The sequence below is a fragment of the Arabidopsis thaliana genome, chromosome 2 (assembly GCF_000001735.4).
Source record: "Arabidopsis thaliana chromosome 2, partial sequence".
Taxonomy (NCBI): Eukaryota; Viridiplantae; Streptophyta; class Magnoliopsida; order Brassicales; family Brassicaceae; genus Arabidopsis; species Arabidopsis thaliana.
Genome location: NC_003071.7, coordinates 11,939,780 through 11,953,314, shown reverse-complemented (window position 1 = coordinate 11,953,314; position 13,535 = coordinate 11,939,780). Strand labels below are relative to the sequence as shown.

Here is a 13,535-nt window from a genome sequence, read left to right as displayed (position 1 = left end):
TTGTTTTTTTTTTGTCATCTAGAGTTATTTTAATGTTACCATGATGAAATACTTGATAAAATACAACATTAAACCGAAAGAAAACGAGATTTTTTCGAAGTTTAAGCCCTAAGTAAAAAAGTCATAAATAATACTACAAAGCAAGAGGAAAAAAGCAATAGTAGTTGAAATCCCACCAAAACTATAAGTCGCATAGTTCTTGAAGATTATTTGAAAGAAAAGTATCGCGGATGCCCACCACCAACCAACGATACACAAGTCCTCCTATTGAGATGAACAACAACCTTCAGATTTCAGAATTTTTAAGCTTTATAACCTGATAACCACTGCCCAAACTTTCTTTCGTATGTGGTGATGTCATAAATCGACAAGAAACAATAAACATTAAGATTATGTGCCTTCATTGGATCATGGACTGAAAATTAAGCTCTTCGATCAACTAAAACAAATTTATCATCATTGTTTTCATACTCGCTGCTAAGTTTGCAGGGGAGTATTAGAGTCCACAACTAAAACAAGTCCAAACCCAATGTGAGGTCTACATAAGTAGAATTTTAACAAGTTAGAAGATTCATATAAACAATTATGTAATGAGAACTATGATTGTAACTTTGAGAGAACTCTCTTCCTTCATCTTATGAAATATCAAATCTAGAAACATTGGCTTTTGGTGACAAACCTTAAGCTCCTTTACATTTTTCTCTTCTTTACATTTCAATAAAGCTCACTAGAACTATTGCATTTCTATCTTTATATAATAAGCTCAATGAACATCAATCTATATTTGTCTTAAAAATGTCAAATAAATAGAAGTTTCATGAAAGGACCAGACCTCGATCAAGTCTGAGAAGCATAGACAAGGAGTGAAGATTTAGTCTCGATAACACCATTCTTAAGAGACGAAAAAAGGTAAAAGATCGAATCGCATAGAATCAAAGAAATCTTCACATATTCAGAGGAAAAACAGCATGTCTAGCGAACACTAGAGTCGAACAAAAGCAAACCACCAATCACACATCCTTATTTGTCAATTATTTATTTTGGAAACTAAAAAGAAAGTTAATGAGTAAAATAGTTTCCATAAGAAGAAAAAAAATGTTTTCTGAGGAAAGAAAATGTTTTCGAAGGACAGCAAAGTTTAAGCCAATAAGCAAAACAAAAGCTGATGCTTGTCGCGACTGTGTTCGTCAAGAATCTCCAGGACGAACCCAATCTTCTCTCTCGAAGCTGTCTAAAATTAATCAATCAATCATTGAGCTAATCATATTCTAGGTTAAGTAAAAACAGAGTAAACCCTCTCTTTTTTTCTCTTTCTCTGCCTTTCTCAATTTCGTTTCGTCTCCTTCGTTCTTCCAATTTCCGTCTGATTTTATACGAAATTTGCATTGATATCGAAGTAAAATCGAATACCCATGATTCAAAATTTCATTTTTTATGCGACTGATTCCTCAATTTTGATTTTCCGGTGATTTCTAGGGTTTTCTATTAGGTGGGTGTTATTTATCATTTGATGGGTCATTTACTGATGATTTTGCAGGTTTTTGTTTTAAGGATTTGTGTAGACTTTCATTGCTGCTACGTTTTTGAAAGGGTAATTTGAAGGGCTTAGCTTCCCAAAGGTGAGAATTTTAACTCCAGTTTGGCTTCTGATATTGTGTTCATTGTTATGTATTTTTAAGCTTAGTAGTTGTGTTTTAAAGTTGTTCCAGTTTGGTTGATAAGTGTGTATGTGTGTTCATCAGATTGGGTGAGTACAGTTCTTTCATTGATATCTCCAGTTGATTTGTGGGAATTTTGTTCTGTGTGTATAGGATTTAGACCTCAAATATTGGATTCTCTTTAAGCATTTAAGTGCCTGGTTTCTTCATCATCACTTGATAGGAGGACTTTACAAATTTTATTCTGAACATGGAATTTGGTTAGCCGAATAACTTCGTGGGGATTAGTTTCTCGTGCAAGGAAATTCTTCATGGTTCTGTCTTGGAAGTGTTTGGAATCTTGAAGCTTGATAGATTTTCGATGTAGGCATGATGCGGTTTTCTTATAGGTTTAAAGGGTCTTTAGCTGAGATATGGTTCCTATGGTGTGTAATAGGTTTAAAGGGTCTTTAGATGAGATAAAACTGTGCAAAGAGTTCATATAATAAATGGTTAAATCCTATATATTATCTGTTCAGTGTACATAGAGAAGAATTAGCTGTGGAATTTGGATGTACATGATAATAACAATGTAGTTTATGTCTTCCAACTTGTCTCTGTTGTGATAATGATCAATGTGTTTCTATTCTAACTCCTGTGGTCCATTGATTTTTGAATCCTTTGTCCACCTTAGTACTTTCTTCGAAGAAGGCATGGGAAAATATGATTCTCTGGTCCAACTTTCTTAAGACTGTCTGCATCTTTGGATCCTTAGATTTGTCTACGGGATTATGAATTATTTGACTTTTGATACCGATTAGACAAAAGTCTTACATTTCACACAAATAAGAGTTTGCATCATTGTAGAGAACAACATTGTTTTCATTTCTGCTTCAGTGTTTTTGAGTTGAAATGTAAACACCTCTTTCTCTTAGATTAGTTTGAATGGCACTTGAGCTGGTGTGACCTACATTCATTTTGATTGTTTACTTTGCATGCTATTGCGGTTTAGTTATGATTATATTTTGTTTCAGGCACTAGGTGGCAATCTTATCCAAGATGAACAGTCAAAATCCTGATGATCATGTAAGCCAGCTAAAACACCTTTTTGCCTTCAACCAACTAATCGAGTAATTTCCAGTCTCCCGCTCGATTTTTCAATCTTTTATCGTTTTCTTAAACATAGGAGGACACAACGGTTGTGGGATTTGAAGTACCTGTATCACCGGTTTCAAGTTACAACAATGTGTATTCCTCAACCGAAGATGAGACAAGAGATCCTCCAGCAGTACCGCCACACCTTCAACACTCTCTATTAGGCAATCAGGGTAGCATGGAACTGGCTTATGCGCCACAGAATGTTGTCCTGAACCACCTCTATATCGAGAACCGAGACGCCCCAAGATCTGTTGTAGCACTCGGTTTCTCGCATCGGTTCAGGACTAAGTTTGTCACTGTGGTGATATACAAGCCTGTCCAAAGAAGAGGGAGCGCCAATGTTTGAATAATGATACCTCTTTTTAAGTAGTGTTGGGAATTTGCTTCTTTATGGATTGAATTTGGTATACAAAACCATCTGGTCCGTACTGAATTTTATTCTTCTCTTACAGATTCGATTTAGACGGTTTCTAGGTACATTCGATTGAAATCATCTTCTTGTTCGGAGTTTATATAAAATCTCCATGCATTTTTATTTTTTAGGCCCAAAAAAGCTGATAGACGTGGGCATTGTTTGTTTGTAATAACTCCCTTAGATTGGGTTTAGTTAAACGAGCCCAAATATCGCTAATGAAGTTCTTTACTTGCTCATATGTAGTGTTACCATAAATTATTTAAATCTTTCGTAGCTCCAAAAAGGAAAAAAAAAAAAAAAAATCTTAATCAAAACTTTCTATGTCCGAGATAAGTTACCAAACTAATGCTCTAAAACTGGATTGGATCGTCGGATCAATGCATTAGTCTAAAACTGGATTGGATCGTCGGATCATTGCATTAGTTCGGTTTGAATGTAGATCACTTATACTCTCGTTGTTTTTAATTAAGTGTAGTTTTAAGGTTTTTTATTTTTTTTTAATATAAGTGTTGTTTTCACTTTTCTATGCAAACATTAAATGTATTTAATAATTTTTAATTAATTATATTTTTTTACTGGTTGGATTAGTTGTAATTAATGATGTTTTTATAGGAAAAAGATAAATTAAATAAAATTTGTATGTTTTCTTAATTTGTGTGCAAAAACTTTAAACTACAAATATTCAGTAACAGAGGGAGTATATAAAAACAAAGTTGGTTTGTGCATGGGAGCTTATTTGCACAAAATTGATTAAAAAATGGGTTCTGGATATTAATAAGACTATGATTAATATCCAGAACCCTATATTTTTTTCAATTTCATCGAAAGTTTCATCAATGTAACGTTAAAACAAATTATACATCTTACAACCGTCAGAAACTACTTTAAATCCATGATATCACATATATGAAACTAACATTATTATTTGAACAAATTAAAAAACATTATATTACGCATTATAACATTGAAAAACAAAACAAAATAACTAATATAGAATAAAATAAATTGTATCCGGATTGGAAATTGCTTATCTGATATTTTTTTTAACCGTATTTTAACTTAGAACAAAAAAAACAGAGTGTAGGGAAACATAAATTCTACCAAATTCGAATATATAAGAAAAACATAAAAAAAAATTAACAAATAAATTAAATAATGGAAAAAGCAGATAGGAGAGCTAATGGTTTAGTGGCGAATCTAAATTCTGTCCAAAGAATTGTCTGACCTCCCCTAGCTCAACATCTTGGGAAGAATATTAATTTATCCGTTTTGTTCATCCGCCTAAAGAGATAATTTATCTGCAAAGTTTTTTTATATTTGTAAAGTCATTCGGTTTTGCCAAGTTTTACTAGGTCTAGGTAGATTAAAAAGTAAATTCGGTTTGAAAGTTATATTTGGGTTGGATTACTGTCCAAGTTACGGGTATACCGGTCCAAATTCAATAACACATCCAATAAAATTTTCGATCTTAAAACATCTTCTTTGACCTGTCCGGATAGGTAAATGTCTAAATCTCTTTTTGAAATTAGGTATGAAATCTCATAGAACTAGAATGTAACTCCAAAATGATTCTTGAACATGAGTGTGACTAGCCAAGAGCATACCAAATTTAAGATCATTATGATATGTCCAAACTCCAAATTTAAGCCACACTTATTTTCTCAAAATTATACAGAACTATGATTTACTAAAATTGGATTCTCTGTCTATTTTTGGTATAGCTATTATCCTAGTGAATTAGCACAATGTTATTATATGCGCTCTCTGCTAAAAGTAAAAACCAGCTATCTTGTCAAAACAAAAATAAAAAGTTTCTTAACCAACACATGAAACTGATAAATACTATATAATATAAAATTAACATATATCGCTATCAAATCATATATCGTAGGTCCATAATCTTTCTTTTAAAATTCATATGAGTCTTTTTAATTTATTAATTTTGTCGTGCTCATAATGTTTTCCCTCTAAATCCTAGTTTTTGTAGTTTTCTGCTATGCAGGTATTTGTAAACAACTTATATTTTTGGAAATTTGGACTCTAAAATATAGAAAAGGCTATAAAATAAACACTGTGATGTGGCATATGTGTTGTACACCTTTGAATCTGACAATAAATTACTCGATCTAGTGTAACTTTTGCATATGAGATTTTCTTTTGTCGTCTATATATTACTTTGTTTCAAAGTTTAATAATACAAAAAAAAAAGTGTCTTTCATTTGATTTGTTGACACAGAGCAAAGCCAATGAGGATTCGAAACGTTGTAATTAGTACTCATAGTTGGCTGACTTTGTCTATCGACATAATGTGTTGCTTCTCTCATTATGAGATTCCATTAGTACAATTTTTTTTTTCGGCGCATCAAAACATTTCTATTAAATCGTTTTTTTTGTTCTCATCGAATTTGGTGATGGGTTAAAATCCAAAATCTTTAGACGAAAAAGCAATGATTTATTCCATTAGCATTATACATTTCATTTTCACATTGAATTGGAAAAGTAAAAGAAAGTGAAGAAGAGGGGACCAGACAGGAACTGGGGTGATAGAGTTTGGTCCATGGCTCTGTCCTTGAGCCCATTGGTCACGTGGCAAGGAGTGTCTTACTGGTGCACTTTTATGAAACAACCATGAGTGTCACGTGACGTACCATTGGGGCTATTGGTCCACCTCAACCTCATTGGAGCCATGTCATTACATTTATCCTGTTTACTTTTCTCTTAATAAAAAGTTTATAAGATTACAAGTTTTTGTTAGAAAAAAAACACACAAAAGAATTAGCCTAGAAACTAACAAAAAACAATGACACTGGACATACATTTGTCGTATGCTTAGGACAATGAAACATGCTTTAATCTTCTAAACGAATTTAACAATTTCATGATATATATTTTTTTGTATATATTTTATGGATTTCACGATAGGAAGATGTCTAAGCTATATTTACAAAAAAAAAAATGTCAAAGCTGATTGTTTAACCCGTTTATCCGAAACCAAAATTAACGATATTTTTCGAAAAAAATTGTTTCTTCCAATTAAACAATTAATCAAAAAAATAGTTAAATTTATATGGGGTAAAAAAAATTTGTTGTGTTGTATATAGGTAGGGGAAAAGAGGTGGCTACGAAATCATGACGGTTCGAAGAGAACACGTAATAAAGAACGCCAACTTGTCAACAAAATCTGCACCTATCCACTTCAGACTGTACGGACTTGGGGTCCCTTTCAGGTGGCCTGATTCGAATCTCACCTTTAGATACTTTTCAATATTTTGGACAATGAAAATCAAATTTAATGGAAAGATACGAAATGTGGACTAGATAAGATATGTATTCCCTTACATTATTTTTATAATCTGCTAAATTATGAACTAACAGTTCATATTTATTGGGCTAAAGAATTCCAGTTTATAGACTAACTTTTATTTTAGTTGGTAGATATGATATAAACCGCTCAAGACATTGGTTAGGAATTAGGACTACACACGCGCTAAATTCACGTTGAGAACTGGCTGGCCCAGTGTCAAGTGGTTTTCTTTCGAAATTATTTGAATTTAAAACTGTTATAACTAATAAAACAACAAAATTATGAATAAAATACGAAAGTTTGTTATTGATAGTCCGATAGAAAAGCAGATTAATATCTAAAGCTATGCTACCGTTTTATTCAAATAATTTAAAAATCAAAATTAATCTCTTATAGTCTCATTAGTCTTGGCACACACAATTTTAAACAACTACTCTTCACCTACACCCGAAAAAGAGGCGTGAGTATTAGTGAAAATGGTCATTCTAGCATGTATGCTAACACGATAACAACGAGCAATGAGCAATTCAATGCAATCAATATAACCTATTTTCATGTAATTCAGTTTCCCTTTTTCATTCTCCATCAGTTTCACTTTTTAAAGACCACACACTCCAAAGGCATCTAACGATCCCAAAAATTACAAACTGGCTTTGTAAGCTATAACAAATTAACAACTACCAAAAATAGTTATACCTTTTTATTTTATTTTATTTTCTTCTAAATTCTGTTATTTTTCTTTTCTAAAATCTAGTTTAAACACAGTGACGTAACTTGGCAAGTGCGTATTGGTAATGATAAAAATATTCCCATGATATTATAGTTTAGTGTTAGTAGTCTAATAATAATTGCGGTAATCCTTTTTCCAAGGGTTTTCAAAAACTATCTTTACCCTAAACCAAGTAACCTTTATCGAATAGATAGTGGACAATTATTTTATAAATAATAATACTTCAAAAAAATAATCCAGAGACCAGATCCTCGTAATAGCATCAGAGTTCCTTGGGTTCAACAAAGTACTTCAAACCACCTGAATAGTGAAGAGTGAAGACCATACTTTCGAGTTTTCTATATTATCAGTAAACATATACAATACACAAATATTAATCTGGTTAAAGTTACTAGTTAATTTTTCAAACAATTGGTATATATATGGATTTGCTTTTCCTGCTAATCGAAATAAATATATGATTAGTGGGGTATATAATTATATATATAAATATATATAGCTTTTACTTTCTTTAAATAAAAGTCGGGTTCATCCACTTTATATACTCCCTTTCTTTCAATTTATTTGATGTATAAAGGTTTGCCACAAAAATTAAGAAATCGTTGAGAGCAAAAATTAATATGCAAACCGCCAATATTAAAACTCCCAACTTCGAGAGAGACACGTCCAGAATCAAGCACCACACCCCCCATTTTGTTGTTTTCTCTTCAACTCTTACACATTGTATGACAAACATATTATAATAACTAACCAATGAAAATGGTTTTTTTACATGACATTTGGCAGGTAATTAAAGGAGGTCCGTCTGCTAATACTTTATTAGGTTAAACAAGTATGATCTATAAACTAAATTTACTACACATGGTAGAGTAAATGTAGTCAGGATCCTTAACTAAAGATTAATTTTATTCGTTATTATAGATGCCATTGAGAATTTGAGATTATAGGTTTTGTTTCAAGTATAATATAAATCTTATTATAATGTTTAATATAAGAAGCTAATACATATATGTATATTTGGGAATGTGGTTTTCGAACTTTGCTTGATGACAATAATTTTCTATTCGTGATGCACCAATCGTTTCATTTTGTAGACAGACATTTTTCATTGACCACTTTTAACACGTGAACTCTTCTCTTTCATTTCTTTAGTTCAATTCGAAATAAAACTGTTTGGACCATTTTCTTGTGTGCGTAAAATCTTTGTCTTGTAGATCTTTTGGTTTAAAGATCAGTTTGTGTGCATGTTTTGGCGGTATCATCGGTTTTGCTAACCTGTAGTACTTAGAGAAATTATTGTTTCTACTTTCTACTATGTACTCCATAGATTGAATTAATATCTTTTGCTACAGCTTTTCTTAGTACAAAAACAGGTTTAAGGTTCACTGTGTCCCGGGTTCAAATTTCTTTGAGAGATGATTAATTACGTCCTGTCGTAGTATTCATATGTGTACACATAGTATTTATGCCGTCTTGGATCTCAATATGTGTCAACAATCAATTTTTTGTATATATTAAAAACAACATTCAGATAATTCCTTGAATCTATATATTTTACTATCCCATCTATTTTTGGATATATATATATATATATACATATATATATATATATATATATATATATATCTAATTGCAATGCATCGACGACACCGGAGTAATGCAAGGTTCAACTTGTTTTGCAAAGACCATGCTAACACAACAACATTCCGGAATCACAGAAAAATCCGAGTAATTTTAAAGTGAATTTAATTGACTTACCAAAATACAGTCCATGAAATCAATACTGTGCCATTATTGCTTACCAAAAATACCATAACTTTGTTTCTAGTGAGAATTGAACTCAGGGCAGAAAAGTACATATTCTTTTCCCAAGACAATTTGGCAATGTTTTTCTTCTTAACCTAAATAGATTCAATTCAACTAAACGAATTACTAAATTATTACTCTTTGTTTTGCCACTCTCTTTTTAATTCGTCTTACCGTTTATCTTTAAGTTTCTCTACGTTTTTAAGTTGTAATCACTAAATTATTTTCACTACACTGTTAAAGGCTTAAAGCTTACCACCAAATGTTATTTAATTTCACTGAACTGTTAAAACTTTAGCTACTTCAAATTGCTATTCTTTTTGTTCTTTTTTTTTATAAGGGGCATAGATCCAATAATAGTTGCGCAAATAAGAAGAAGTTTACACATGTGAAGTGGGAAAGTGAGATATTCCTTCACGAGGTGGACTCCAAGATGGCAGCTCCTAACTCCATTTGTCCCAACTCTCTTTACCATAACTCAACTTCTGCCAATCAAACTCTCTTCATAAAATATTTATGCATATATTAACATTTAGTAACAAAAATTCAACATATGTATATATGATACCAAATAAATCAACATATATATTATTACACAGTCACATCTCTTACTGTGCATATATATTTAGACAAACACATCTCTCTCTCTCTCTCTCTCTCATCTGTGTTCTAGATCTCACCAGGTCTTTCTCTGGTTAATATATGGCTTCCAAGATCTGGTAATATGTTATAAATACGTCATACTTAAGCTTTTTTCAAATCAAAAATAGAAATTTGTGGGTTTGTCTCGTTTTACTATTTTAGCAGTATATATTAAGAAGTTCAGATGTTATTCGATCATCTGTTTTTGCTTCCCCTCTGCCATCTTTATCTTTTAGGGTTTCAATTCTTTTTCACTTTTTTCTTCTGGTTTGGAGATGGTTAGGTTCCAACTAAGTATACGAGATTAAATTTGACATCTTAGTTACTTCAAAATTCCTTCAATCAAAACAAGTCATCTCGACTATTCCGCCATGTTTGTATATACATATTTATATATTATATATATGAAGGTACGAGTTTCTAGTGTCTATAAATTAAGAAGGTTAAGTACCATATAGATGATATTTGTTAAGTAGTAAGTCACTCAAAGTTTGAGTTTGGGTTTGAGTTTGAGTTTGAGTTTGAGTTTGAGAGACAAAAGATTACTACAAGAAGATTGTTAAACAAAAATGGAAGACTAATTTCCGGAGCCACGGTCGTTGTTGGCTGCTGTGGCATCATCAAGATTCACATCTGTTGATGGACGGTGGTGATTCACTCTCCACAAAGTTCTCTATGAAAATGAGAATCTTGATGATGCTGCATCGGCAATCAACGACTATTCTTTCCCTCTCTCTCTCTCTCCCTCTGTATAGATTATTTGGATTCCATCCAGATCTTCTTCAGGTAGGTTTGTTTCTACTTGAAGTTTTTTTTTTTCACCTTTATGTTAACATATCCTCCCGTTTATTTTTATTTGTTATACATAAAGATCTGACAAAGAACTTTTGTGGGTATCTTGTTTCATGTGATAACATTGAGCATTTGATCTCAGGTTTTTGGCAGTCTTTATCAAGACATTAATAGATCCACAAGCTTCTATTTCAATAAGTGAACAAGAGTCACAACATCAAGATCAGTAAGGTAAGAGAGATCTACTTAAGGTAACTAATATATATGCCTTATTTCTTATGTTGCCAATCCCACCTTGCATTTCCAAAACAACACAATATAGTTTTGTTTTGTTAGAAACAAAAAAGGATATTATATATGGAAGTTGAGATAATATATATAACAGGTCTATATGGAACTATTGTTGTCTAGCAAAGAAAAGGTTTTCAAGACACACTGTCAGTTCTTTGTTTTGTTGGTTCATGTTGGCTATTACATTCAAATTGAGAATCAATCAAGAACTTGTTGGGTGGACCTTACACACATTGTAGGCTAGGCATATTCAGTCCAACCTATTTGTGTCCCCTCTATTTACATATTTAGATTTCGTCCTTATAACTGATATTGAAACAATGAAGAATATATACTCTCTTTTTCTCTTTATTCTGTTATAAGGGAACAATAAATCTATAGCATCATATATACTCAGACTGTGAACAAAACCTATTCACAGTTATGAGTTTCATGTTTTGTTTATGAGCACAACCTCCCAAACTTGTTTCCAAAACAAATTCTATAAATATTAGTATTATTTTTGGTTATTATGTCTTGTAGTACATCTTGTTATATGTGTGTTTAGTAATGTTTTCTATGTTATGGAGATGTGTGTGTCTAAATTACTTTCCATTAGTCATTGTAGAAATAAATCTTTTTTTTTTTATCATAGCTTCCACTATGAATCGAATGGTTTTGAGCAATGCCTTGGATGACCTAGACTTCGTCCATAAGTGGAAGCCAAATCATTCTATCAGTACCAATATAGCAAGTTGGCAGCTATTTTCACATCATGATGATATCTTTGATATGTCCGTCAATCACGTATATTTTTGGATATATTTTTCAGTATTGCCAAATGAAATTGTTGTTTTACGAAAATAAGTACCTCAATTAATATAATATGTCTTCACTCCAACTTGCAGCTATATTGCTAATCACATAAGTAGTACCACTATTCATCTTTGTTATCTCTTATCTCTAAACATTCTATTAATTATCGCTTATTGTTCTCTCTTTTGGCTAATATATTTACCAATTTGGGTCCCTAAATGGACTCGATATGTTTTAATCGGAAGAATTTTATGTGTAAATATTTTGTGTTATGATTATCTTCGTATTTATCGAAATAGCTAGTTTGCTGTTTCATCGCTTTTATATATAAATGCAAAACAAAACATAAATACATTAGAATCTTTGCGTATAATGGATCTGACAAAATGAGATGGTAATATTAGCTCGAGGGGATGAATATATGTGTGTGGTCCATTAGCATTGAAATCAAACGCAACGCTGAGTATGTGAGGACCATTTCTTTATAGTCGTATCTATTATTCCCAATTTTCTCAAACTTCAAGCTTTTAATGTGTTTGTCTTACTAATTTGGCTCAGTTTACTATTTATAGCTTTAGACGATATCTTCTTTCAAGTATTTTGTATGCCGAGCAATTTTTGAAAGTGATATATTTACAAATTGTTTTTACCGAATTCAACAAGTTTGCTCTACCAATATAGCAATTCAATGTCACATTTTTACCCTTATCAAAAGAATTGACGAGACAGTTTACCTTTGATATAGAAAAACAAATATTTCTCTGACTACAAACTTTTTTTTATTGTCTTTCTCACTCAGAATTTTCTAATTATTATGTGATTGTTTCTCTTTCTATTTATAGCTCCCACAATATTTTTTAATATACATTTGGATTATGTTGAAATGATTAAAGTAATATATATGACACAAAGTAATATATATTCTTAATACGTACTGACGTACACATCACATACATGTGGATAATAGATAAGATAGGTCGACCCAAATTCAGAAGTAGAGTTATGAAAACGTTAACGAAAAATAAGAGGAAATTATTATCCACTTTTAACATTTATTCACGCATATGCCTTATCAATATTTCAGTAGCACCAACTAGCGGAATCCAATGAGTGGGCATTACAAAATGTATATATATATGATTTCAAAATGTCATTTTTTCTTTTTAACAATAAAGTATGATTTCTCGGTTGAAACATTGTAAAATTATATTTCTTTTGTTAAAACATTGTAAAATGGATGCATATTCAATAACTATTACATAAGATTAAATTGATATATACGCTTCTTCGTTTAAACTGAAACATAACATGACAGTCAGTTTTATCAAAACAATAAACAAAACATGACAGTAATGTGTATTATGTTTATGAACTAACAATAAGAAAATGTGTGTAATATAGTATATTAAGTAACATGTGTGTAAAATATATATATATATATATATATATATATATATATATATGTCTTATATATATATATGTGATACATAACATAATGTTAACATAACCAAAAATGTTTCAGCAAGCTATTGGTTACAAGATGAGAAGAAACATAATGGGAACTGAAATTGATGCTTTAGAAGACAATCATACATGGAATCTTGAAACTTTGCCCCGAAAGAAAAAAAGGCAATTGTGTGCAAATGAATATATTATAGTAAAATACTGATCTCATGGAACCATAGAGTGAGATATACAAACCCAGACTCGTGGCACTCAGAAACCGACAGACTGAATGTGTTGATTATGGAGATACATTTGTTCTAGTAGCTAAAATGGGAATTATTCTTTATAGCGAGAAGTGATTGGTCAGTAGATCAGATGTATGTCGAACAATGTCTTTGTACATGGAGATCTCTTCCAAGAGGTCCATATGAGATTGCCTATAATAAGCCATTTTTTCTTAAGCTATAATAAGCCTATAACTTAGATAATAAATAAAATGTTCGGAGACATGAAGGTGAT

The 13,535-nt window shown here is 31.4% G+C and overlaps 1 protein-coding gene, 1 long non-coding RNA gene, 1 other non-coding gene and 1 pseudogene across 7 annotated transcripts; 3 read left to right on the top strand and 1 right to left on the bottom strand.

Moving 5' to 3' along the window:
* The first annotated feature begins 1,061 nt into the window (after positions 1-1,061).
* On the top strand, positions 1,062-3,444 carry AT2G28060 (5'-AMP-activated protein kinase beta-2 subunit protein). 4 transcript variants are annotated; one of them, NM_128365.4, is made up of 4 exons: positions 1,062-1,272; positions 1,538-1,619; positions 2,672-2,723; positions 2,824-3,444. In NM_128365.4, the coding sequence occupies exons 3-4, from the start codon at positions 2,697-2,699 to the stop codon at positions 3,139-3,141; spliced, it is 345 nt and encodes a 114-aa protein (NP_565664.1). In that variant the 5' UTR covers positions 1,062-1,272; positions 1,538-1,619; positions 2,672-2,696; the 3' UTR covers positions 3,142-3,444. The 4 variants fall into 4 exon arrangements, with proteins under 4 accessions (NP_565664.1, NP_001323592.1, NP_001323590.1 ...); NM_001336142.1 differs by having other exon boundaries at positions 1,067-1,288; positions 2,824-3,442; NM_001336141.1 differs by having other exon boundaries at positions 1,067-1,396; positions 2,824-3,442.
* A 6,855-nt stretch (positions 3,445-10,299) lies between these two features.
* MIR172a lies at positions 10,300-10,401 on the top strand. The gene has a single exon (NR_140676.1). It is a non-coding gene; the product is annotated as a microRNA ath-MIR172a precursor (primary transcript).
* A 1,380-nt stretch (positions 10,402-11,781) lies between these two features.
* On the bottom strand, positions 11,782-12,019 carry AT2G08215. The gene has a single exon (NR_140299.1). It is a non-coding gene; the product is annotated as an other RNA (long non-coding RNA).
* A 1,056-nt stretch (positions 12,020-13,075) lies between these two features.
* AT2G28053 lies at positions 13,076-13,462 on the top strand (annotated as a pseudogene; the record flags this gene model as incomplete). Its single annotated transcript has 1 exon — positions 13,076-13,462.
* Positions 13,463-13,535: the final 73 nt, after the last annotated feature.

Bases quoted from the DNA above. Each gene is read 5' to 3' on its own strand.
- AT2G28060 (NM_128365.4), top strand. From the start codon at position 2,697: ATGAACAGTCAAAATCCTGATGATCAT. The intron at 2,724-2,823 runs GTAAGCCAGCTA...TCTTAAACATAG, and splicing joins GTCAAAATCCTGATGATCAT to GAGGACACAACGGTTGTGGG.